The sequence below is a fragment of the Panulirus ornatus genome, chromosome 37, assembly GCF_036320965.1.
Source record: "Panulirus ornatus isolate Po-2019 chromosome 37, ASM3632096v1, whole genome shotgun sequence".
Classification (NCBI taxonomy): Eukaryota; Metazoa; Arthropoda; class Malacostraca; order Decapoda; family Palinuridae; genus Panulirus; species Panulirus ornatus.
Genome location: NC_092260.1, coordinates 7378738 through 7406502, shown reverse-complemented (window position 1 = coordinate 7406502; position 27765 = coordinate 7378738). Strand labels below are relative to the sequence as shown.

At 41.1% G+C, this 27765-nt stretch overlaps 1 protein-coding gene across 1 annotated transcript in view; it reads left to right on the top strand.

Annotated features, from left to right (window-relative positions):
• LOC139760477 (V-type proton ATPase 16 kDa proteolipid subunit c) overlaps positions 1-20286 on the top strand; it is a 49213-nt gene extending 28927 nt beyond the window's left edge. Inside the window, exon 4 of the mRNA XM_071683754.1 lies at positions 18323-20286. Within this exon, the coding sequence (XP_071539855.1) occupies positions 18323-18382 (60 nt within the window). The 3' untranslated portion in view covers positions 18383-20286. The remainder of the gene's footprint in view (positions 1-18322) is intronic.
• The last annotated feature ends 7479 nt before the right edge of the window (positions 20287-27765 follow it).

The following is a 27765-nucleotide window of genomic DNA, read 5'->3' as shown; positions in this document are numbered from 1 at the left end:
TAGTCTTGTTAACTATCAGACTTTAATACAGTTATGTCTCGCTTAAGAAGCATTTTCCCAACAAAAATTCAGTTTAACAAGTTTAGTATTTTATGTTGTGGAATTATGCTGAAAAAGCATCCATTTGATATATTGAGCAGTTGCAGTCTGACCCTGCCTGGCTATCCAATTGAGCCTAGACATTTTTGTGGTGATACAGAGTCCTCTTGTATCTAGCATGAAACATGCATTTCTCAATTTATTTTCCACTGTTACTTTAGTGATCTACTCCACTAACAATGAGTCATAAAAAGGCAGTTACCATAGCACCTAGTACTGCTTTAATCCTTGAAGTGTGGCATGTCTCTGTAAGAAGCTTTTTATGCAGCTCTATTAGGTAAATATTGGTGACTTTATTTTCAAATGACCTAGAATTAGCTGATTTAGACATCTAATTTGAATCATGCATGCATGTGTGGAAATGAGGGGGGCTTATCCATTCCAATCATTGTGTGGGTTGAGTTGGTAGCCATAAATAATTTTCTGTCAGTGTGAATCCCATCCATTGAAGTATTGTGAATAATGATGATAATTGTGGTACAAATATAAATGAAGGTGACTTTGAAATATCAAGTGATGAAGAAAGTGATTGATGGTTTAGGGAAAATGAGAAAAAAATGAGGTTAAATATACTGAAACAAGTGCAACGACCCTCTCAGCATGAGTATATACCCTGGAAGTCATAAGCTGTGGGCCAGAAATATCAAATACACAAATATACATAGGTCATGTTGATGTTCCTGATAGAAATGTACACCCTAGAGAATGTCTTTCTCTGTTCCAAAATAAAATCAGTATATATAGAATTGTCCTTGAAACAAATAAGTATACCACTGAAGTTCTCCAGGAAAATGGCAAGTGGACTGCAGTGCATGATGTCACTTTTCTCTGGAAACCTGCTATGTGATATAAGATCAGAAAATTTTTAGGCATAAGTAAATGCATGGGGCTGATTGTTGTGAATGATATGAAAAGCTGCTGGAGTACTACCAGAGAGACTTGTTTACCATTTTTCCAAGACAGTACTGCAAGATGAATATATTTTCCTCAGTCAATCCTTTATTTCAGCAATATTTATTTACTTAGACTGAAATTTCATAGATTTTTGTTATTATTAGTTATTAGGTTCACTAGGGTTGAGGGACAAGTTAATTGGGAGGTAAGTTTGAATGGAGAAAAACTGGAGGAAGTGAAGTGTTTTAGATATCTGGGAGTGGAACCATGGAAGTGAGTCACAGGGTGGGGGAGGGGGTGAAGGTTCTGGGAGCATTGAAGAATGTGTGGAAGGTGAGAACGTTATCTCGGAGAGCAAAAATGGGTATGTTTGAAGGAATAGTGGTTCTAGCAATGTTATATGGTTACGAGGCATGGGCTATAGATAGCTATGGTTGTACGGAGGAGGGTGGATGTGTTGAAATGATTTGGACATTTGGAGAGAATGAGTGAGGAAAGATTGACAAAGAGGATATATGTGTCAGAGGTGGAGTGAACAAGAAGTGGGAGACCAAATTAGAGGTGGAAGGATGAAGTGAAAAAGATTTTGAGTGATTGGGGCCTGAACATACAGGAGGGTGAGAGACTTGCAAAGAATAGAGTGAATTTGAACAGTGTGGTGTACCAGGGTTGACGTGTTGTCAGTGGACTGAACCAGGGGATGTGAAGCATCTGGGGTAAACCTTAATTTGGTCTCCCACTTCTTGTTCCCTCCACCTCTGACACAGGTATCCTCTTTGTCAGTCTTTCCTCACTCATTCTCTCAACATCTCCATTTCAACACACCCTCTTCTGCTCTCTCAACCATACTCTCTTTATTTTCACATATCTCTCTTACCCTTACATTACTTAATCAAACCACCTCACACCACATGTTGTCCTTAAATATTTCATTTCCAATACATCTACCCTCCTCTGTACAACCCTGTCTATAGCCCATGCCTCACAACCATACAACATTGTTGGAACTACTATTCCTTCAAATTTACTCATTTTTGCTCTCCAAGATAACGTTCTTGCCTTCCACACATTCTTCATCACTCCCAGAACCTTCATCCCTTCCCCCACCCTATGACTGACTCACTTCTGCTTCCATGGTTCCATCAGCTGCTAAGTCCACTCCCAGATATCTAAAACACTTCACTTCCTCCAATTTTTCTCCATTCAAACTTGCATCCCAATTAACTTGTCTCTCAATCCTATTAAACCTAATAACTTTGTTCTTATTCACATTTACTCAACTTTCTCCTTTCACATACATTTTCAGACTCAATCACCAACCTCTGCAGTTTCTCAAGAATCAGCCACTAGAGCTTTATCATTGAAAAACAGCAACTGACTCTTCCCAAGCCCTCTCATCCACAACAGACTGCATACTCACCCGTCTCTCCAAATCTCTTGCCTTTACGTCCCTAACCACCCCATCTATAAACAAATTAAACAACCATGGGGACATCACACACCCTAGCCGCAAACCGACATTCACTAGGAGCCGATCACTCTCCTCTCTTCCGACTTGTACACATGCCTTATATCCTTAGTTAAAACTTTTCACTGCATCTAGTAACTTACCTCCCACACCATATACCCTTAATACCTTCCGCAAAGCATCTCTATCAATCCAATCATATGCCTTCTCCAGATCCATAAATGCTACATACAAATCCAAATGTTTTCCAAGTATTTCTCACATACATTCTTCAAAGCAAACACCTGATCGACACATCATCAACCACTTCTGAAACCACACTGCTCTTCCACAATCTGATGCTTTGCCTATGCCTTCACCCTCTCAATCCGTACCCTCCCATATAATTTCCCAGGAATGCTCAACAAACTTATCCCTCAGAAGTCTGAACACTCCCCTTTATCCTCTCTGCCTTTGTACAAAGGCACTATGCATGCATTCCACCAGTCCTGAGGCACTTCATCATGGCCTGTACATGCATTGAATATCCTTACCAACCAATCAACAACACAGTCATGCCCCTTTTTTAATAAATTCCACTGCAATACTGTCTAAACCCGCCGCCTTACCAGCTTTCATCTTCCACAGAGCTTTCACTATATCTTCTCTCCACCAAATTGTTCTCCCTGACCCTATCACTTCGTACTCCATCCTGACCAAAACACCCTATATCTGCCACTCTATTATCAAACACATTCAGCAAACCTTCAAAATACTCTGTCCATCTCCTTCTCACTCCATTACTATCTGTTATCACTTCTCCACTTGCAGTGAATTATTCAAGAGCCATTACAACACACACCTAAGTGTATGCTTAGACAAAAGAATGTTAACTGCATGTAACAGGTGTATGCATACCTAATATGTGCCAAATAAACAGCACGCAAAGTATGTCATAAGAAAATTCGAGCTATGTGTGGCAAGTATGGGCTATGCATACCATATCGACCTGTATTCAGGAAAGGTTTATTTTGTGACTTTGTTGCAAAAAGGTCTTTCACACAGTATATGTAGTTGTGAGTATTACAGAGACAAGTCATCAGCATGATAAAGGTTACCAACTTGTATCAGACAATTTTGCACTAAGAGACCTTTTTCAGAGTTGTTGAGACAGAACACCATGCTAATAGATTTGAAGTCCCTATCCCAGATTTTGAAAAACCAAAAACTCATGGCTGGTAAGTCCTGCATAACTGTTTATTTATTATCTACATTTTTGCATGCTGAGAATATTTTTCTTTATTGTACTTGATCACTGTTTCCCATGTTAGCAAGGAACAGACAAAAAAAAGTCACTTCTGCTCACATCCAGGTTGTCAGGCTATGTAATGCTGCAAAACCATAACTCTTTATCCACATTCAGGCCCCATAGACCTCTCCATGTTTACCCCGGATGCTTCACATGCCCTGGTTCAGTCCACTGACAGTACATCAACCCCAGTATACCACATCATTCCAATTCACTTTGTCGTGTGCATGCCTTTCACCCCCCCTGCATGTTCAAACCCTGATCACCCAAAATTCTCTTTCACTCCATCTTTGCATCTCCAGGTTGGTCTCCTCATTCTACTTGTTCCCTCTTCTTATGACACACATATCCTCATTGTCAACCTTTCCTCACTTATTCTGTCCATATGTCCAAACCATTTGAGCACACCCTGGTCTGCTTTCTCAACCACACTCTTTGTATTACTAAACATCTCTCATACCCTTTCATTACTTTCTCGATCAAACCACCCCACACCACAATTTGTCTGTAAACATTTCATTTCCAACACATCCACCCTCTTCCTCACAGCTGTAACTATAGCCCATGCCTCACAACCTTATAATATTGTTGGGGCTACTATTCCTTCACACATATTCATTTTTTCCCTCCCAGATGATGTTTTCTCTTTTCACACATTTTTCAGCACTGCCAGAACTTTACCCCCTTCCCCACCCTCTGGATCACTTCTTACATGGTTCCATTAGGTGACAAGTCCACCCCCACATATTGAAAGCACTTCTTTTCCTCCAATTTTTCTCCATTTTTACATCTAGCCTGGCCTTCAACCTTGTTGAAACTAAAAACTTTGCTTATATTCACATTCACTCTCAGCTTTCTCCTTTCACGATGACTTCCAAACTTAGTTGCCAACTTCTGCAGTTTTTCTCTCAAATCTGCAACTAGTGCTGTATCACCAGCAAACAATTAACTTGCTTCCCAGGCCCTCCCATCCCCCACAGGTGCATAATTGCCCCCTCTTCAAGACTTTCACATTTACATCTGTCACTACCCCATCCTTAGACAAATTAGACAACTATAGTAACATCACACACCCCTGATGCAGATCATCCTTCACTTGGAACCATTCACTCTCCTCTCTTCCTATTCTTACAGAAGCCTTACACCCTTTATGAAAATTTCTCTGCTTCTAGCACCTTACCTCCCACACCATACATTTTTAAGACCTTCCACAAAGCATCTCTATCAACCGTGCCATATGCCTTCTCCAGATCCATAAATGCCATATACAAATCCATATGTTTCTCAAATCATTTCTCACACACATTCTTTAAAACAAACACCTGATCCACATATTCTCTATCACTTCTAAAACCACATGTTCCTCCCCAATTTGATGCTCTATGCTTGCCTTCAACTTCTCAATCTGTATGCTTCCATGCAACTTATCAGGTTATTTTTTTCATTATTATTATACTTTGTTGCAGTCTCCAGCATTAGCGAGGTAGCATAAGGAAACAGACAAAAGAATGGCCTAACCCACTTGCATACACATGTATATACATATACATACCTTTAGTCGCCTTCTACAACAAGTGAGGAATCCGTGGGAAGTATTCTTTCTCCCCTATCCCTGGGGATAGGGGAGAAAGAATACTTCCCATGCATTCCTCACGTGTTGTAGAAGGTGACTAAAGGGGATGGGAGCAGGGGGCTAGAAACCCTCCTCTTCATGTATTTTAACTTTCTAAACGGGGAAACAGAAGGAGGAGTCGCGTGGGGAGTGTTCATCCTCCTCGAAGGCTCAGATTAGGGTGTCTAAATGTGTGTGGATGTAAACAAGATGAGAAAAAAGGAGAGATAGATAGTGTGTTTGAGGAAAGGAACCTGGATGTTTTGGCTCTGAGTGAAATGAAGCTCAAGGGTAAAGGGGGGAAGAGTGGTTTGGGAATGTTTTGGGAATAAAGTCAGGGGTTAGTGAGAGGACAAGAGCTAGGGAAGGAGTAGCACTACTCCTGAAACAGGAGTGGTGGGAGTATGTGATAGAGTGTAAGAAAGTAAACTCTAGATTGATAAGGGTAAAACTGAAAATGGATGGAGAGTGATGGGTGATTATTGGTGCATATGCACCTGGGCATGAGAAGAAAGATCATGAGAGGCAAGTGTTTTGGGAGCAGCTGAGTGAGTGTTAGTAGTTTTGATGCATGAGACCGGGTTATAGTGATGGATGATTTGAATGCAAAGGTGAGTAATGTGGCAGTTGAGGGAATAATTGGTGTAGCTGGGTGTTCAGTGTTGTAATTGGAAATGGTGAAGAGCGTGTAGATTTATATACTGAAAAAGGACTGGTGATTGGGAATACCTGGTTTAAAAAGAGAGAAATACTTAAGTATACGTATGTAAGTAGGAGAGATGGCCAGAGAGTCTTATTGGATTACGTGTTAATTGATAGGCGCACGAGAGAGACTTTTGGATGTTAATGTGCTGAGAGGTGCAACTGGAGGGATGTCTGATCATATCTTGTGGAGGCAAAGGTGAAGATTTGTAGAGGTTTTCAGAAAAGAAGAGAGAATGTTGGGGTGAAGAGAGTGGTGAGAGTAAGTGAGCTTGGGAAGGAGACTTGTGTGAGTAAGTACCAGGAGAGACTGAGTACAGAATGGAAAAAGGTGAGAACAAAGGACATAAGGGGTGTGGGGGAGGAATGGGATGTATTTAGGGAAGCAGGGATGGCTTGTGCAAAAGATGCTTGTGGCATGAGAAGCGTGGAGGTGGGCAGATTAGAAAGGGTAGTGAGTGGTGGGATGAAGAAGTAAGATTATTAGTGAAAGAAAAGAGAGAGGCATTTAGATAATTTTTGCAGGGAAATGTATAAAAGAAAGAGGCAGGAGGTCAAGAGAAAGGTGCAAGAGGCAAAAGAGAGGGCAAATGAGAGTTGGGGTGAGAGAGTATCATTTGATTTTAGGGAGAATAAAAAGATGTTTTGGAAGGAGGTAAATAAAGTGCGTAAGACAAGGGAACAAATGGGAACATCAGTGAAGGGGGCTGATGGGGAGATGATAACAAGTAGTGGTGATGAGGAGAGATGGAGTGAGCATTTTGAAGGTTTGTTGAATGTGTTTGATGATAGAGTGGCAGATATAGGGTGTTTTGGTCGAGGTGGTGTGCAAAGTGAAAGGGTTAGGGAGAATGATTTGGTAAACAGAGAAGAGGTAGTAAAAGCTTTGCGGAAGATGAAAGTCCGGCAAGGCAGTGGGTTTGGATGGTATTGGAGTGGAATTCATTAAAAAAAGGGGGTGACTGTATTGTTGACTGGTTGGTAAGGTTATTTGATGTATTTATGGTTCATGGAGAGGTGCCAGAGGATTGGCAGAATGCATGCACAGTGCCATTGTACAAATGCAAAGGGGATAAAGGTGAGTGCTCAAATTGCAGAGGTATAAGTTTGTTGAGTATTCCTGGTAAATTATATGGGAGGGTATTGATTGAGAGGGTGAAGGCATGTACAGAGCATCAGATTGGGGAGGAGCAGTGTCATTTCAGAAGTAGTAGAGGATGTGTGGATCAGGTGTTTGCTTTGAAAAATGTATGAGAAATACTTTAAAAAGCAAATGATTTGTTTGTAGCATTTATGGATCTGGAGAAGGCATATGATAGAGTTGATAGAGATGCTCTGTGGAAGGTATTAAGAATATATGGTGTGGGAGGTAAGTTGTTAGAAGCAGTGAAAAGTTTTTATCAAGGATGTAAGGCATGTGTACGTGTAGGAACAGAGGAAAGTGATTAGTTCTCAGGGAATGTTGGTTTGCGGCAGGGGTGCATGATGTCTCCCTGGATGTTTAATTTGTTTATGGATGGGGTTGTTAAGGAGGTGAACGCAAGAGTTTTGGAGAGAAGAGCAAGTATGCAGTCTGTTGTGGATGAGAGAGCTAGGGAAGTGAGTCAGTTGTTGTTCGCTGATGATACAGCGCTGGTGGCTGATTCAGTTGAGAAACTGCAGAAGCTGGTGACTGAGTTTGGTAAAGTGTGTGAAAGAAGAAAGCTGAGAGTAAATGTGAATAAGAGCAAGGCTTTTAGGTACAGTAGGGTTGAGGGACAAGTCAATTGGGAGGTAAGTTTGAATGGAGAAAAACTGGAGGAAGTGAAGTGTTTTAGATATCTGGGAGTGGATTTGGCAGCGGATGGAACCATGGAAGTGGAAGTGAGTCACAGTGGCGAAAGTTCTGGGAGCATTGAAAAATGTGTGGAAGTTGAGAACGTTATCTTGGAGATCAAAAATGGGTATGTTTGAAGGACTAGTAGTTCCAACAATGTTATATGGTTGCAAGGCGTGGGCTATAGATAGAGTTGTGTGGAGGAGGGTGGATGTGCTGGAAATGAGATGTTTGAAGACAATATGTGATGAGGTGGTTTGATCGAGTAAGTAATGAAAGGGTAAGAGAAGTGTGTGGTAATAAAAAGAGTGTGGTTGAGAGAGCAGAAGAGGGTGTTTTGAAATGGTTTGGTCACATGGAGAGAATGAGTGAGGAAAGATTGACAGAGAGGATATATGTATCAGAGATGGAGGGAACGAGAAGTGGGAGACCAAATTGGAGGTGGGAAGATGGAGTGAAAAAGATTTTGAGTGATCGGGGCCTGAACATGCAGGAGGGTGAAAGGTGTGCAAGAACAGAGTGAATTGGAACGATGTGGTATACCGGGGTTGACGTGCTGTCAGTGGATTGAGCCAGGGCATGTGAAGTGTCTGGAGTAAACCATGGATAGTTGTGTGGGGCCTGGATGTGTAATGCACTGAAACCACAGCTCCCTTTCCACGTCCAGGCCCCACAAAACTTTCCATGTTCACCCCAGACACTTCACATGCCCTGGCTCAATCCATTGACAGCATGTCAACCTTGGTGTACCACATCATTCCAATTCACTCTATTCCTTGCATGCCTTTCACCCTCCTGTAAGTTCAGGCTCCAGTTGCTCAAAATCTTTTTCACTCCATCCTTCCACCTCCAATTTGGTCTCCCACTTCTCCTCGTTCCCTCCACCTCTGACATATTTATCCTCTTTGTCAGTCTTTCCTTACTCATTCTCTTCATGGGACCAAACCATTTCAATACACCCTCTTCTGCTCTCTCAACCACATTTTTTTTATTACCACACATCTCTCTTTCCCTTTCATTACTTACTTGATCAAACCACCTCACACCTCAGACACCTCATTTCCAACTCACCACCTTCCCCTACACAACCCTATCTATAGCCCATGCCTCGCAATCATATAACATTGATGGAACCACTATTCCTTCAAACATACCCATTTTTGCTCCGAGATAACGTTCTTGCTTCCCACACATTCTTCAATGCTCTCAGAACCTTCAGCCCCTCCCCCACCCTGTGACTTGCTTTGGCTTCCATGGTCCCATTTGCTGCTGAATCTAGTCCCATATATCTAATACACTTCACTTTCCCCTGGTTTTTCTCCTTTCAAACTTACCTCCCAGTTGTCTTGTCCCTCAACCCTACTGAACCTAATAACCTTGCTCGTATTCACATTTACTCTCGGCTTTCTTCTTTCACACACTTTACCAAACTGTCATTAGCTTCTGCACTTTCTCACCTGAATCAGCCATCAGCACTGTATCATCAGTAAACAACAACTGACTCACTTCCCAAGCCCTCTCATCCACAACAGACTGCATACTTGCCCCTCTTTCCAAAACTCTTACATTCACCTCCCTAACTACCCCATCCACAAACAAATTAAGCGACCATGGAGACACCACACACCCATACCGCAAACCAATATTCACTGGGAACCAATCACTTTCCTCTCTTCCTACTTGTACACATGCCTTACATCCTCGACAAAAACTTTTCACTGCTTCTAGCAACATACCTCCCACACTGTATACTCTTAATTCCTTCCAGAAATCATCTCTATCAACTCTATCAAATGCCTTCCCCAGATCCATAAATGCTACATTCAGATCCATTTGTTTTTCTAAGTATTTCTCACGTGCATTCTTCAAAGGAAACACCTGATCCACACATCCTCTACCACTTCTGAAACCACACTGCTTCTCCCCAATCTGATGCTCCGTACATGCCTTCACCCCTCTCAATCAATACCCTCCCATATAATTTCCCAGGAATACTCAACAAACTTATATCTCTGTAATTTGAACACTCACCTTTATCCCCTTTGCCTTTGTACAATGGCACTATGCATGCATTCTGCCAATCCTCAGGCACTTATCTGAACCATACATGCATTGAATATCCTCACCAACCAGTCAACACCACAGTCACCCCCTTTTTTGATAAATTCTACTGCAGTACCATCCAAACCTGCTGCCTTGCTGGCTTTCATCATCCGCAAAGCTTTCACTACCTCTTCTCAGTTTACCATACCATTCTCCCCGACTCTCTCACTTCGCACACCACCTCGACCAAAACACCCTATATCAGCCACTCCATCATCAAACACATTTAACAAACCTTCAAAATACTCACTCCATCTCCTCACTTCACCACTACTTGTTTTTACCTCCACATTAGCTCCCTTCACTGATGTTCCCATTTGTTCTCTTGTCTTACGCATTTTATTTACCTCCTTCCAAAACATCTTTTTATTGTCACTAAAATTTAACGATACTCTCTCACCACAACTCTCATTTGCCCTCTTTTTCACCTCTTGCACCTTTCTTTTGACTTCCTACCTCTTTCTTTTATACATCTCCCAGTCATTTGTACTATTTCCATGCAAAAACCGTCCAAATGCCTCTCTCTTCTCTTTCACTAACAATCTTACTACTTCATCCCACCACTCACTACCCATTCTAATCTGCCCACCCCCCACCTTTCTAATGCCACAGGCATCTTTTGCACAAGCCATCACTGCTTCCCTTGATACATCCCATTCCTCCCCCACTCCCCTTACGTCATTTGCTCTCACCTTTTTCTGTTCTGCACTCAGTCTCTCCTGGTACTTCCTTACACAAGTCTCCTTTCCTAGCTCACTTACTCTCACCGCTCTCTTCACCTCTACATTCATCTGAAAACCTCTACAAATCTTCACCTTTGCCTCCACAAGATAATGATCAGACATCCCTCCAGTTGCACCTCTCAGCACATTAACATCCAAAAGTCTCTCTTTCGCACGCCTATACACGTAATCCAATTATGCTCTCTGGCCATCTCTCCTACTTACATACATATACCTATGTATATCTTTCTTTTTAAACCAGGTATTCCCAATCACCAGTCCTTTTTCAGCACACAAATCTACAAGCTCTTCACCATTTCCATGTACAACACTGAACACCCCATGTGCACCAATTTTACCCTCAACTGCTACATTACTCACCTTTATATTCAAATCACCCTTTCACCATAACCCAGTCTCATGCATCAAAGCTGCTAACACACTCACTCAGCTGCTGTGAAAGCACTTGTCTCTCATTTTCCTTCTTATGAGCAGGTGTATAGGCACCAGTAATCACCCATCTCTCTCCATCCACTTTCAGTTTTACCCCAATCAATCTAGCGTTTACTTTCTTACACTCTGTCACATACTCTCACAATTCCTGCATCAGCAGTAGTGCTACTGCTTTCTTTTCTCTTGTCCTCTCACCAACCCTTGACTTTACTCCCTAGACATTCACAGACCACTCTTTCCCTTTACCCTTGAGCTTCAGGTATGCTCAACATACTTATACCTCTCTAGTTTGAACACCCACCTGTATCCGCTATACCTTTATACACTGACACTGTACATGCATTTTACCATTACTCATGCACTTCTACATGATCCATACCTACAGACTTTGAATTGAATATCCTTACCAACCACTCAGCAACACAGTTGCCCCTTTCTTGATAAATTCAACTGCAATACCATCCACTCCAGCCACCTTGCCACATTTCATCTTAAACAAGACTTTTGCCACCTCTTCTCTCTTCATCAAACCATTCTTCATGACTCTTTCACTTTGCATACCACATTGACCTAATTCCCCAACATCTGCCATCCTATTATCAAACACGTTTAACAATCTTTTAGAATACTTGCTGCACCTCCTCATCACTTCATCACTACTTGTTATCTTTTCCCCTGTAGTCCCCATCACCAATGGTTCCCATTTGTTCTCTTGTCTTTTACACATTATTCACCCCCCTTATAAAACACTCCCCCCCCCAGTCTACTTTTACTTACTTATCAAAATACTCAGTCCATCTCCTCCTCATTTCATCAATACCTGTTACCACTTTCCCATTTTCCCCCTTCAGGGATATTCCCCTTTTCCTTCATATTTACCCCCTTCATGGATGTTCCTATTTGCTCTTTGTGTTTTGCACACCATTAATCACCTTTCAAAACATCTTATTCTCCCTAAAGTTTACTGACACTCTCAACCCAGCTTTCCTTTGCTGTCTTTTTCAACCTCTGCCCTTTCCACTTGACTTCCTGCTGCTTTCTCTTGTACATCTCCCAGTTATTTGCAATCTTTCTCTATAAATACCACCTATATAATTCTCTTTTTCCTTTCACTTGCAATTTTATTTCATCTTATCATTCACTACCCTTTCTGATCTTCCTGCCTCTCACCTTATGCATGCCATTAGCATCTCTCTCACATGCCAGCACTGCTTCCCTAGATACCTCCCACTCCTCATCCACTCCTTGCCAGTAACATTTCCTCTTTTCTGAAAACCTCTACAAGCCTTCACAAGGTAATGATGAGACAAACCACCATCTGCTCCCATTGGTACGTCCATATCCAAAAGTCTCTCTCTACATGCCTGTCAATTGGTATGTAATCCAGTAATGCCCTCTGACCCTCTTTCCTACCCACATATGTATACTTGTGTATGCCCCTGTTTTTAAGCCAGTTATTACATCACACAACTCCCAAGCTTTTAACCAGTTTTAGTGACTTTACTGAGTGCCCTAATGCCTTACAATAACATCCTGAACTACCACATTACTCGCCTTCACATTTAAGTAAACCCATCACTATCACCAGTCTATTGCATCAAAATTGCTGACACTCTCAACTGCTCCCAAAACAGTTGCCTCTAATGATTTTTCTTATCTTGGCCAGGTGTATTATAACCACCCATCACTCACAATCCACTTACATTTTCTCCAACATACGTCTTGCGCTCACTTCTTTACACCCTTTCACATGCTCTCACAACTCTGCCTTCAGCAGAAGTGCTACCCTTTCCTTAGCTCGTGCTCTCTCTCCAACCTCTGACTTCTAAGACATTTCCAAGCCATTCTTCTTTTCCCATGTGTGTTGTTTCACTCAGAGCCAGAACATTCAGGTTTTGTCCTCAAGCATAGTACCTTTCTTCTCATCTTGGTACATCCACATACATTTAAATACCCTAGCCTGATCTCTCAGGGAGAATGAGCTCACCCTGCTTTGCTCCTTCTGTTCCATTTTTTAGGAGATTGAAATACAGGAAGGGGATTTCCATTCCTCCTGCTCCTGCCCCCATTAGTCTCCTCTTTCACACTGGGAATAAGGAAGCAGATTTCTTTCTTTCCTACACCTATATACATATATTTTTTTTTTATTATACTTAGTTGCTGTCTCCCGCGTTAGTGAGGTAGCTCAAGGAAACAGACGAGAGAATGGCCCAACCCTCCCACATACTCATGTATATACATAAAAGCCCACACATGCACATATACATACCTATGCATTTCAATGTATACATATATATACATACTTTTCTTTTCTTTCACTTCTTTCAAACTATTCGCCATTTCCCGCATTAGCAAGGTAGCATTAAGAAAAGAGGACTGGGCCTCTGAGGGAATATCCTCACCAGGCCCCCTTCTCTGTTCCTTCTTCTGGAGAATTAAAAAAAGAAAAAAAAATATATATACATACATATACATATATACACATGTACACATTCATACCTGCTGCCTTCGTCCATTCCCGTCGCCACCGCGCCACACATGAAATGGCACCCCCTTCACCCTATATAAATACGTATGTACATATATTGGATTACTGGATTGCATTTTTCATATGTATATATATGTGTGTGTGTGTGTGTATATGTGCGTGTGTATGTATATGTATATATATATGTATATATATATGTGTATATATATATATTATCCCTGGGGATAGGGGTGAAAGAATACTTCCCACGCATTCCTCGCATGTCATAGAAGGCGACTAGAGGGGACGGGAGCGGGAGGCCAGAAATCCTCCCCTCCTTGTATTTTTTTAACTTTCTAAAATGGGAAACAGAAGAAGGAGTCACGCGGGGAGTGCTCATCCTCCTCGAAGGCTCAGATTGGGGTGTCTAAATGTGTGTGGATGTAACCAAGATGTGAAAAAAGGAGAGATAGGTAGTATGTTTGAGGAAGGAACCTGAATGTTTTGGCTCTGAGTGAAACGAAGCTCAAGGGTAAAGGGGAAGAGTGGTTTGGGAATGTCTTGGGAGTAAAGTCAGGGGTTAGTGAGAGGACAAGAGCAAGGGAAGGAGTAGCAGTACTCCTGAAACAGGAGTTGTGGGAGTTTTTTGATAGAATGTAAGAAAGTAAATTCTCGATTAATATGGGTAAAACTGAAAGTTGATGGAGAGAGATGGGTGATTATTAGTGCATATGCACCTGGGCATGAGAAGAAAGATCATGAGAGGCAAGTGTTTTGGGAGCAGCTGAATGAGTGTGTTAGTGGTTTTGATGCACGAGACCGGGTTATAGTGATGGGTGATTTGAATGCAAAGGTGAGTAATGTGGCAGTTGAGGGAATAATTGGTATACATGGGGTGTTCAGTGTTGTAAATGGAAATGGTGAAGAGCTTGTAGATTTATGTGCTGAAAAAGGACTGGTGATTGGGAATACCTGGTTTACAAAGCGAGATATACATAAGTATACGTATGTAGGTAGGAGAGATGGCCAGAGAGCGTTATTGGATTATGTGTTAATTGACAGGCGCGCGAAAGAGAGACTTTTGGATGTTGATGTGCTGAGAGGTGCAACTGGAGGGATGTCTGATCATTATCTTGTGGAGGCTAAGGTGAAGATTTGTATGGGTTTTCAGAAAAGAAGAGTGAATGTTGGGGTGAAGAGGGTGGTGAGAGTAAGTGAGCTTGGGAAGGAGACTTGTGTGAGGAAGTACCAGGAGAGACTGAGTACAGAATGGAAAAAGGTGAGAACAATGGAAGTAAGGGGAGTGGGGGAGGAATGGGATGTATTTAGGGAATCAGTGATGGATTGCGCAAAAGATGCTTGTGGCATGAGAAGAGTGGGAGGTGGGTTAATTAGAAAGGGTAGTGAGTGGTGGGATGAAGAAGTAAGATTATTAGTGAAAGAGAAGAGAGAGGCATTTGGACGATTTTTGCAGGGAAAAAATGCAATTGAGTGGGAGATGTATAAAAGAAAGAGACAGGAGGTCAAGAGAAAGGTGCAAGAGGTGAAAAAGAGGGCAAATGAGAGTTGGGGTGAGAGAGTATCATTAAATTTTAGGGAGAATAAAAAGATGTTCTGGAAGGAGGTAAATAAAGTGCGTAAGACAAGGGAGCAAATGGGAACTTCAGTGAAGGGCGCAAATGGGGAGGTGATAACAAGTAGTGGTGATGTGAGAAGGAGATGGAGTGAGTATTTTGAAGGTTTGTTGAATGTGTTTGGTGATAGAGTGGCAGATATAGGGTGTTTTGGTCGAGGTGGTGTGCAAAGTGAGAGGGTTAGGGAAAATGATTTGGTAAACAGAGAAGAGGTAGTAAAAGCTTTGCGGAAGATGAAAGATGGCAAGGCAGCAGGTTTGGATGGTATTGCAGTGGAATTTATTAAAAAAGGGGGTGACTGTATTATTGACTGGTTGGTAAGGTTATGTAATGTATGTATGACTCATGGTGAGGTGCCGGAGGCCTCAATTGGCGGAATGCGTGCATAGTGCCATTGTACAAAGGCAAAGGGGATAAGAGTGAGTGCTCAAATTACAGAGGTATACGTTTGTTGAGTATTCCTGGTAAATTATATGGGAGGGTATTGATTGAGAGGGTGAAGGCATGTACAGAGCATCAGATTGGGGAAGAGCAGTGTGGTTTCAGAAGTGGTAGAGGATGTGTGGATCAGGTGTTTGCTTTGAAGAATGTATGTGAGAAATACTTAGAAAAGCAAATGGATTTGTATGTAGCATTTATGGATCTGGAGAAGGCATATGATAGAGTTGATAGAGATGCTCTGTGGAAGGTATTAAGAATATATGGTGTGGGAGACAAGTTGTTAGAAGCAGTGAAAAGTTTTTATCGAGGATGTAAGACATGTGTACGTGTAGGAAGAGAGGAAAGTGATTGGTTCTCAGTGAATGTAGGTGTGCGGCAGGGGTGTGTGATGTCTCCATGGTTGTTTAATTTGTTTATGGATGGGGTTGTTAGGGAGGTGGATACAAGAGTTTTGGAAAGAGGGGCAAGTATGAAGTCTGTTGGGGATGAGAGAGCTTGGGAAGTGAGTCAGTTGTTGTTCGCTGATGGTACAGCGCTGGTGGCTGATTCATGTGAGAAACTGCAGAAGCTGGTGACTGAGTTTGGTAAAGTGTGTGAAAGAAGAAAGTTAAGAGTGAATGTGAATAAGAGCAAGGTTATTAGGTACAGTAGGGTTGAGGGTCAAGTCAATTGGGAGGTAAGTTTGAATGGAGAAAAACTGGAGGAAGTAAAGTGTTTTAGATATCTGGGAGTGGATCTGGCAGCGAATGGAACCATGGAAGCGGAAGTGGATCATAGGGTGGGGGAGGGGGCGAAAATCCTGGGAGCCTTGAAGAATGTGTGGAAGTCGAGGACATTATCTCGGAAAGCAAAAATGGGTATGTTTGAAGGAATAGTGGTTCCAACAATGTTGTATGGTTGCGAGGTGTGGGCTATGGATAGAGTTGTGCGCAGGAGGGTGGATGTGCTGGAAATGAGATGTTTGAGGACAATGTGTGGTGTGAGGTGGTTTGATCGAGTAAGTAACGTAAGGGTAAGAGAGATGTGTGGAAATAAAAAGAGCGTGGTTGAGAGAGCAGAAGAGGGTGTTTTGAAATGGTTTGGGCACATGGAGAGAATGAGTGAGGAAAGATTGACCAAGAGGATATATGTGTCGGAGGTGGAGGGAACGAGGAGAAGTGGGAGACCAAATTGGAGGTGGAAAGATGGAGTGAAAAAGATTTTGTGTGATCGGGGCCTGAACATGCAGGAGGGTGAAAGGAGGGCAAGGAATAGAGTGAATTGGATTGATGTGGTATACCGGGGTTGACGTGCTGTCAGTGGATTGAATCAGGGGATGTGAAGCGTCTGGGGTAAACCATGGAAAGCTGTGTAGGTATGTATATTTGCGTGTGTGGACGTATGTATATACATGTGTATGGGGGTGGGTTGGGCCATTTCTTTCATCTGTTTCCTTGCGCTACCTCGCAAACACGGGAGACAGCGACAAAAAAAAAAAAAAAAAATGTACATATATTGATACCTTAGGACTTCTTTCGTTAAAGATCCTGGTGTTACTGTGGGACCATTTTTTCCAGGGCTCTGACAGCCCGAGGATCCCCAACACCCAATAACAGGGATAGGTGGACTCTTTGAAGCAGAAGTTTCTTTGATGAGACTGTACTCAAACACATAAGTAGGTATCAAAGAACTTCTCTGTCCAAAGGATTCTTTCCTTTTACTCCTACTGATGGCGATGCAAGCTTGGAGCTGTAAAAGTCCTAAGAGGAGGAGCCCCAGGGTTATTTGATAACAGTAACAAAGTACACGTAAGTACTGGGCTCTACCCGAGTGAAAGTGATGAGTCAGCATAAGCAAGGTTGTTTCATCATCACTGGATGAAAAGGATTACAAGCTTATCAAAGAACTCTTCATTCCAAAGGAGTTGATCCTTTCTCTGCTACTGATTTTGGTATAGTCTTGAAGCATCAGGAGCCCCATAAATGGGGTCCTTAGGTAGTGTGATTAACATCATAAGGTCCTGGGTAACTCCTGGAGTCTTCCATTGAAAACTGTCATAGGAAAATTACTCAACTGAATATGTTTTATCTCATTAGAGAAATGTTATATAGGCTTGAAGAGGAAACATGGAGTTTGAGAGTTTGTCATGGTTACAGTTGACACGAAGAGGAAACTAACTAGTAAAGTTTGAGAGTTTAAGTCATGGTTGAACAGTTGGCAGTGTAAGTATTTAGAGTTTCAGAACCATATTTTTGTTTTTATGATAACTGTATGAAACTTGAGGCATGTTTTCAGTGATATGTTGAATCATTTCACCACTATATATTGCTATAGCTCAGATATTTATCATTTCCTTGTTTTTAGTTTCCAATATGTACCTTAAGAGTATCTTTGAAATTTGCAGTTTGTTATAACGTTGCTTGTTGAAGGGGTGAACACAAAGAGAACCTACTTGCTAACTCATTTTAGGAACTGTACTGCAGCCATTCTCATGGAGCAAGTGGGTCTCCATGTATGTATAATCAAGTTTCCGCTGTTCCGGTTTCTTTACAAATGTTAAAGGTTTGTCTTCAGTTCTAGTTTCTATCATAGATCACAGTATGACAGTCATTTAAAAAAAATTTTTTTTTTTTCTATCCCACAGGTACTTGGTCTCTATGGTTTGATCGTTGCAATCTACTTGTATACCAAGACTTCATCATAAATACAATGCGAATATTTTGAGGTGGTGTCTTGTCAGTGGAATGCCCACATACTTAGACCTGCCTAAAACGGATTACCAAAACAGATGCAATAGAGTAATCTCTGTTGCGGCTCCATAAAGGTTGTAGCCTGATGGTGCTAGTTTGTTGATGTGCGCACTTCATTCATTTCAGATTAGGCTAGAAAATTAAAGGTGATTTAATATAATGAAGTTTCCTGGTAATGAAAATTTGCTCAAGTGAGGAGTGTACTAGCACCATCTTGCAAATAACAGTGATAGGTTCATATTTGATTCTAACAGGAGCTTCAGTCAGGGTATAGCAGCATTGAGAATAATTAGAGGTCATCTGCAAATATAAGAATAATAACTGTAATGATTGATGTACTAACTTATCTTCCAATGTGGATGCATTATAGGTTAAAATGATACTCCAGCTTCAGGTTAAATTGACAGATTTTAGTTGAATAATGTAAATATATAAACATTCAGTATTAACTGTGTTTTAAAGCAAGTAATACCTGTAGTTTATAGTGAGGTAATATAGTTAAAGCACAAAAGGATTTCATTTATGATCAAAAGGGGATGTTATAACAATATTTAAGCTGGAGGCATGAATATGGTTTGTTGTCCTTGTTGTTAAAAAGTATATATTCCATATTTAAACTGTTCATAAAGATCATTGTAGGCAATATTTCCCAAGGACTTTGGGCATGATGCAGATGATTGCCCATATTTATTTATAAATATATATATATATATATATTTTTTTTTTTTTTCTATTTCAAGATTTATACAGTAACATAGATACTACTTCAGTATTTTTTGGATTGTCATCTTTATGGAGCTGTGCTGGTTAAAAGATTAGTTATCTCGTTATTTTGTACAAGGTTGTTAATATGTATATTTTGAATAGAAATGTGAATATTTTATTTTTAACGCAATTTAGTTTTTTATTTCATTTCAAAACTAAAGGGAAAATTACATTAAGTTGAGAGTCTAAGTTACAAATAGAAACTTTCAAGCTTAGATCCAAAAGATTTGGTTACTCTTGGCTGATCTAGGTCATGTATTCATATATCATAATGAATACAACAGAAGCTGTACTAATTTGAATTTAGTTCTATGTAAATCTGAAAAGTTTACTGTAATCCTTATGCCATGTTCAGAATTGATAATTTTATTAAGCACATATCAGCATTTAGAGAACAGTGATAGCTGTGAGGCAAATGGCTTCAGGTAGTTACATTCCATTCAAGTTCTAGCATAAATATATAATTTTGTTGACATAAATAGAATCTAGGAATCCTGTTTAACATGTTGAAGTTCAATGATACACTGAATATGATGGTGTGAGGGAATCCTTATATTCGTTGCCTTCCCAAAATTACCTGAAATTTTGTGATACATTTATTAAAGATCATGATTTGTGTCTGATATAAAGGATTATCTTAGGAATTTATCATGGTGTATTACTGGACTCCATTGTGTTTTCTGAATAAGAACCTAGGTTTCACTTTCACTTCCCTAAATGATATGTGTATTGTACGGTGTGAAAATATATTTCCGAGATTCTTAAAATCTTTAGAACTGTAGAATCAAATGAATAATCAGTAACTAAGATTTTAAGTGGTTTACTTTAAATGCACTGTTTCTTGTCAGACAAAAGACACTGTTTATGTTAATGTTCCAGATGGATGTTTGTGACCCTATTTAGCCATTACTCAGTCTGTGTCTGAATGTTTTATCAGATGTTATATGATGGGAAATAGGAGTGTTGTAATAATATTTGGGTTAGTCCCCCTAGCTGATAAGATTTTGTCCGAGTGTAAGTATTCGAGTCAGAGCAGAAGTCAGTATGATGATTAGATTGGTGTACAAGTTGTTCCATTAAATTAAATGTCCAATATTATCTTTTATTCAATTTAACCTCAGCAACGTAGATAGGGTAATCAGAAGAGTGATCTTGGAAAAGGGGTGAGATCTTTTTATATTATTGGTTTCATATTCATTATCATTATCATTTGTTCATGTTGACCAAGACATCTTCCTGTTTCAGGTATCTTGATATTTTGTGATATATAACTGCTGTTGTTTATCCCTGGGGATAGGGGAGAAAGAATACTTCCCACATATTCCCTGCAAGTTGTAGAAGGCGATTAAAAGAGGTGGGATCGGGGGGCTGGAAATCCTCTCCTCTTGTTTTACTTTTCCAAAAGAAGGAACAGAGATGCAGGCCAAGTGAGGATTTTTTCCTTTAAGGCTAAGTCAGCAGTTCTTGAAGTCAACCTCTCTGACTTGGGAAATGGCAAATATTTATAAAAAAGCTTTTTATATAACCTTCTGCCACTCACCTCATGCATGTTATAAAAAGAAATACACACAGCAACAGACCACTTGGTCTTTTTTGACATTGTGACCAAGGAGGTGATGAGAAATCTTGGGCTGTGTTGTAAGAATGGAAAAGTGAAAATAAGACTTGTGGAGTAATACCAGCATACTATATTCAGCCAAGAATACAGCAGCATCTGAACACATATAAGGTAGTCAGGGTAACAGCAACTACCCTGCCTTTGGCCTATAAATCTGTTTTCTATGATACCAGAATCACTGCCATGCTAGTTTCATTGAATTTAGAGCAGATGATTGACAATGCCCTTGGGCCAACAAATGCAAAATTTGAAAGTGTAACAACATTGAACATGTCAGAAGTAGGAAACAATGAGTGTTGCAGTAGCAGGTTTGTTACTCACAGCCATTTAGTACCAAACCCAAGTCTCTCCTGTCACTCTTACTCCAGTGCTTCTGTTTTTTCACATCTCTGATATTTGTTATTTTTGCTAATAATTCTGCAGAAGAGCAGCAGCAGTCGACATAAGTACTATCAACATTGGTGTTTTAGAAATATTTACATACTTCGTATAATGAAAAGGTATTTTTTTTTTTTTTTTTTTATACTTTGTCGCTGTCTCCCGCGTTTGCGAGGTAGCGCAAGGAAACAGACGAAAGAAATGGCCCAACCCCCCCCCCCATACACATGTACATACACACGTCCACACACGCAAATATACATACCTACACAGCTTTCCATGGTTTACCCCAGACGCTTCACATGCCTTGATTCAATCCACTGACAGCACGTCAACCCCTGTATACCACATCGCTCCAATTCACTCTATTCCTTGCCCTCCTTTCACCCTCCTGCATGTTCAGGCCCCGATCACACAAAATCTTTTTCACTCCATCTTTCCACCTCCAATTTGGTCTCCCTCTTCTCCTCGTTCCCTCCACCTCCGACACATATATCCTCTTGGTCAATCTTTCCTCACTCATTCTCTCCATGTGCCCAAACCATTTCAAAACACCCTCTTCTGCTCTCTCAACCACGCTCTTTTTATTTCCACACATCTCTCTTACCCTTACGTTACTTACTCGATCAAACCACCTCACACCACACATTTTCCTCAAACATCTCATTTCCAGCACATCCATCCTCCTGCGCACATCTCTATCCATAGCCCACGCCTCGCAACCATACAACATTGTTGGTACCACTATTCCTTCAAACATACCCATTTTTGCTTTCCGAGATAATGTTCTCGACTTCCACACATTTTTCAAGGCTCCCAAAATTTTCGCCCCCTCCCCCACCCTATGATCCACTTCCGCTTCCATGGTTCCATCCGCTGACAGATCCACTCCCAGATATCTAAAACACTTCACTTCCTCCAGTTTTTCTCCATTCAAACTCACCTCCCAATTGACTTGACCCTCACCCCTACTGTACCTAATAACCTTGCTCTTATTCACATTTACTCTTAACTTTCTTCTTCCACACACTTTACCAAACTCAGTCACCAGCTTCTGCAGTTTCTCACATGAATCAGCCACCAGCGCTGTATCATCAGCGAACAACAACTGACTCACTTCCCAAGCTCTCTCATCCCCAACAGACTTCATACTTGCCCCTCTTTCCAGGACTCTTGCATTTACCTCCCTAACAACCCCATCCATAAACAAATTAAACAACCATGGAGACATCACACACCCCTGCCGCAAACCTACATTCACTGAGAACCAATCACTTTCCTCTCTTCCTACACGTACACATGCCTTACATCCTCGATAAAAACTTTTCACTGCTTCTAACAACTTGCCTCCCACACCATATATTCTTAATACCTTCCACAGAGCATCTCTATCAACTCTATCATATGCCTTCTCCAGATCCATAAATGCTACATACAAATCCATTTGCTTTTCTAAGTATTTCTCACATACATTCTTCAAAGCAAACACCTGATCCACACATCCTCTACCACTTCTGAAACCGCACTGCTCTTCCCCAATCTGATGCTCTGTACATGCCTTCACCCTCTCAATCAATACCCTCCCATATAATTTACCAGGAATACTCAACAAACTTATACCTCTGTAATTTGAGCACTCACTCTTATCCCCTTTGCCTTTGTACAATGGCACTATGCACGCATTCCGCCAATCCTCAGGCACCTCACCATGAGTCATACATACATTAAATAACCTTACCAACCAGTCAACAATACAGTCACCCCCTTTTTTAATAAATTTATTATTTATATTTATTTTGCTTTGTCGCTGTCTCCCGCGTTTGTGAGGTAGCGCAAGAAAACAGACGAAAGAAATGGCACAACCCACCCCCATACACAATGTACACACACACACGCCCACACACGCAAATATACATACCTATACATCTCAATGTACACATATATATACACACACAGACACATACATATATACCCATGCACACAATTCACACTGTCTGCCCCTATTCATTCCCATCGCCACCTCACCACACATGGAATACCATCCCCCTCCCCCCTCATGTGTGCGAGGTAGCACTAGGAAAAAACAACAAAGGCCCCATTCGTTCACACTCAGTCTCCAGCTGTCACGCAATAATGCCCGAAACCACAGCTCCCTTTCCACATCCAGGCCCCACACAACTTTCCATGGTTTACCCCAGACGCTTCACATGCCCTGATTCAATCCACTGGCAGCACGTCAACCCCGGTATACCACATCGATCCAATTCACTATTCCTTGCCCGTCTTTCACCCTCCTGCATGTTCAGGCCCCGATCACTCAAAATCTTTTTCACTCCATCTTTCCACCTCCAATTTGGTCTCCCACTTCTCCTCGTTCCCTCCACCTCTGACACATATATCCTCTTAGTCAATCTTTCCTCACTCATTCTCTCCATGTGCCCAAACCATTTCAAAACACCCTCTTCTGCTCTCTCAACCACACACTTATTATTTCCACACATCTCTCTTACCCTTACATTACTTACTCAATCAAACCACCTCACACCACACATTGTCCTCAAACATCTCATTTCCAGTACATCCACCCTCCTGCGCACAACTCTATCCATAGTCCACGCCTCGCAACCATACAACGTTGTTGGAACCACTATTCCTTCAAACATACCCATTTTTGCTTTCCAAGATAATGTTCTCGACTTCCACACATTCTTCAAGGCTCCCAGGATTTTCGCCCCCTCCCCCACCCTATGATTCACTTCCGCTTCCATGGTTCCATCCGCTGCCAGATCCACTCCCAGATATCTAAAACACTTTACTTCCTCCAGTTTTTCTCCATTCAAACTTACCTCCCAATTGACTTGACCCTCAACCCTACTGTACCTAATAACCTTGCTCTTATTCACATTTACTCTTGACTTTCTTTCACACACTTTACCAAACTCAGTCACCAGCTTCTGCAGTTTCTCACATGAATCAGCCACCAGCGCTGTATCATCAGCGAACGACAACTGACTCACTTCCCAAGCTCTCTCATCCACAACAGACTTCATACTTGCCCCTCTTTCCAAAATTCTTGCATTCACCTCCCTAACAACCCCATCCATAAACAAATTAAACAGCCATGGAGACATCACACACCCCTGCCACAAACCTACATTCACTGAGAACCAATCACTTTCCTCTCTTCCTACACGTACACATGCCTTACATCCTCGATAAAAACTTTTCACTGCTTCTAACAACTTGCCTCCCACACCATATATTCTTAATACCTTCCACAGAGCATCTCTATCAACTCTATCATATGCCTTCTCCAGATCCATAAATGCTACATACAAATCCATTTGCTTTTCTAAGTATTTCTCACATACATTCTTCAAAGCAAACACCTGATCCACACATCCTCTACCACTTCTGAAACCACACTGCTCTTCCCCAATCTGATGCTCTGTACATGCCTTCACCCTCTCAATCAATACCCTCCCATATAATTTACCAGGAATACTCAACAAACTTATACCTCTGTAATTTGAGCACTCACTCTTATCCCCTTTGCCTTTGTACAATGGCACTGTGCATGCATTCCGCCAATCCTCAGGCAGCTCACCATGAGTCATACATACATTATTACTTGTGTGTTGTGTTGTAGTTAGTAGTGATATACCAACGTATCAATATCGGTGGTACTGAAAACTTTTCCTGATGCATCAGTATAGGTGAAATTTTGGCCAATGCACCTCATACTTTATTTAAAGATGAATGAGTATGGAAAAATGTGAAATTTTACCAAAATATTTGAGGAAAAGAATTTTTTTATGTACAGCATCTTTTCTGTGTTATTCATGATTTTATTTCTCATTAGAGTGGATAAGTTTAAGACATATTTTTGTAAATCATTAGTTTTGTGTTTTTCGTGTTTTTTTTTCTTAGCATGAAAATGAAGTAATTTTATATTTTTCTTTTATCATTGTACAATATATGTTCCCACATGTATATTATAAAATGGTGGGATGAAGAAGTAAGTTTCTTAGTGAAAGAAAAAGAGAGAGATTTGGATGGGTTTTCCTTGGAAATAGTGCAAATGACTGGAAGATATATAAAAGAAAGGCAGGAGTTCAAGAGAAAGGTGCAAGAGGTGAAAAAGAGGGCAAATGCGAGTTGGAGTGAGAGAGTATTAAATTTTACGGAGAATAAAAATATGTTTTGGAAGGAGGTAAATAAAGTGCGTAAGACGAGAGAACAAATGGGAACATCGGTGAAGGGCACTAATGGGGAGGTAATAACAAGCAGTGGTGATATGAGAAAGAGATGGAGTGAGTATTTTGAAGATTTGTTGACTGTGTTAGATGATAGAGTGGTAGATGTAGGGTGTTTTGGTCGAGGTGGTGTGCAAAGTGAGAGGGTTAGGGAGAATGGTTTGGTAAACAGAGAAAAGGTAGTGAAAGCTTTGCAGAAGATGAAAGGTGGCGGGTTTGGATGGTATTGCAGCAGAATTTATTGAAAAAGGGGTGACTGTGTTGTTGACTGGTTGGTGAGGATATTCAATGTATGTATGGCATATGGTGAAGTGCCTGAGGATTGGTGGAATGCATGTATAGTGCCATTGTACAAAGGCAAAGGGGATAAAGATGAGTGTTCAAATTACAGAGGTATAAGTCTGTTGAGTATTCCTGGGAAATTATATGGGAGGGTATTGATTGAGAGGGTGAAGGCATGTACAGCATCAGATTGGGGAAGAGCAGTGTGGTTTCAGAAGTGGTAGAGGATGTATGGATCAGGTGTTTGCTTTGAAGAATGTATGTGAGAAATATTTAGAAAAATAAATGGATTTGTATGTAGCATTTATAGACCTGGAGAAGGCATATGATTGAGTTGATAGAGATGCTCTGTGGAAGGTATTAAGAGTATATGGTGTGGGAGGTACGTTGCTAGAAGCAGTGAAAAGTCATTATCGAGGATGTAAGGCATGTGTACGAGTAGGAAGAGAGGAAAGTGATTTGTTCCCAGTGAATGTTGGTTTGTGGCAGGGGTGCGTGATGTCTCCATGGTTGTTTAATTTGTTTATGGATGGGGTTGTTAGGGAGGTGAATGCAAGAGTTTTGGGGAAAGGGGCAAGTATGCAGTCTGTTGTGGATGAGAGGGCTTAGGAAGTGAGTCAGTTGTTGTTCACTGATGATACAGCGCTGGTGTTGATTCGGGTGAGAAAGTGCAGAAGCTGGTGACTGAGTTTGGTAAAGTGTGTGAAAGAAGAAAGTTGAGAGTAAATGTGAATAAGAGCAGGGTTGTTAGGTAATGTAGGGTGAGGGACAAGTCAATTGGGAGGTAAGTTTGAATGGAGAAAAACTGGAGGAAGTGAAGTATTTTAGATATCTGGGAGTGGATTTGGCAGCGGATGGAACCATGGAAGCAGAAATGAGTCACTGGGTGGTGAAGGTTCTGGGAGCGTTGAGGAATGTGTGGAAGGCGAGAACATTATCTCGGAAAGCAAAAATGGGTATGTTTGAAGGAATAGTGGTTCCAACAGTGTTATATGGTTGTGAGGCGTGGGCTATAGATAGGGTTGTGCGGAGGAGGGTGGATGTGTTGGAAATGAGATGTTTGAGAACAATATGTGTGAGGTGGTTTGATCGAGTAAGTAATGAAAGGGTAAGAGAGATTTGTGGTAATAAAAAGAGTGTGGTTGGGAGAGCAGAAGAGGGTGTATTGAAATGGTTTGGTCACATGGAGAGAATGAGTGAGGAAAGGTTGACAAAGTGGATATATGTGTCAGAGGTAGAGGGAAAGAGAAGTGGGAGACCAAATTGGAGGTGTAAGGATGGAGTGAAAAAGGTTTCAAGCAATCGGGGCCTGAACATGCAGGAGGATGAAAGGCGTGCAAGGAACAGAGTGAATTGGAACGATGTGTTATACCGGGGTCGACTTGCTGTCAATGGATTGAACCAGGTCATGCAAAGCGTCTGGGGTAAACCATGGAAAGTTTTGTGGGGCCTGGATGTGGAAAGGTAGCTATGGTTTCGGTGCATTGTACATAACAGCTAGAGATTGAGTGTGAATGAATGTGGCCTTTGTTGTCTATTCCTAGCGCTACCCTGCGCACATGATGGGGGGAGGGGGATGTCATTTCATGTGTGGCAGGGTGGTGATGGGAATAAATATAGGCAGAAAGTTTGAATTATGTACATGTGTATATATTTATGTCTGTGTATGTATGTATATGAATACGTTGAAATTATTGGTATGTATATGTGCATGCATGGACGTGTATGTATATATGTGTGCATGTGGGTAGGTTGGGCCATTCTTTCGTCTGTTTCCTTGCGCTACCTCGTTAATGCAGGAAACAGCGACAAAGTATAATGATTATAGATCTATGGATACTAACCTGAAAATTGATGAAAATAAAAAAAAAATTTTTACTTTTCTCTCTATATCTATGCATGACTGCAGTAGCCTATATACCTTGATCAATTAATGTACCATATCATATTCCATTTCCATGACTAAGTATACTCGAAATACAGTATCCCTATAATTATGACCTTTTTTTTGCCTCCCCTTACTAAACGAAGCATAGTA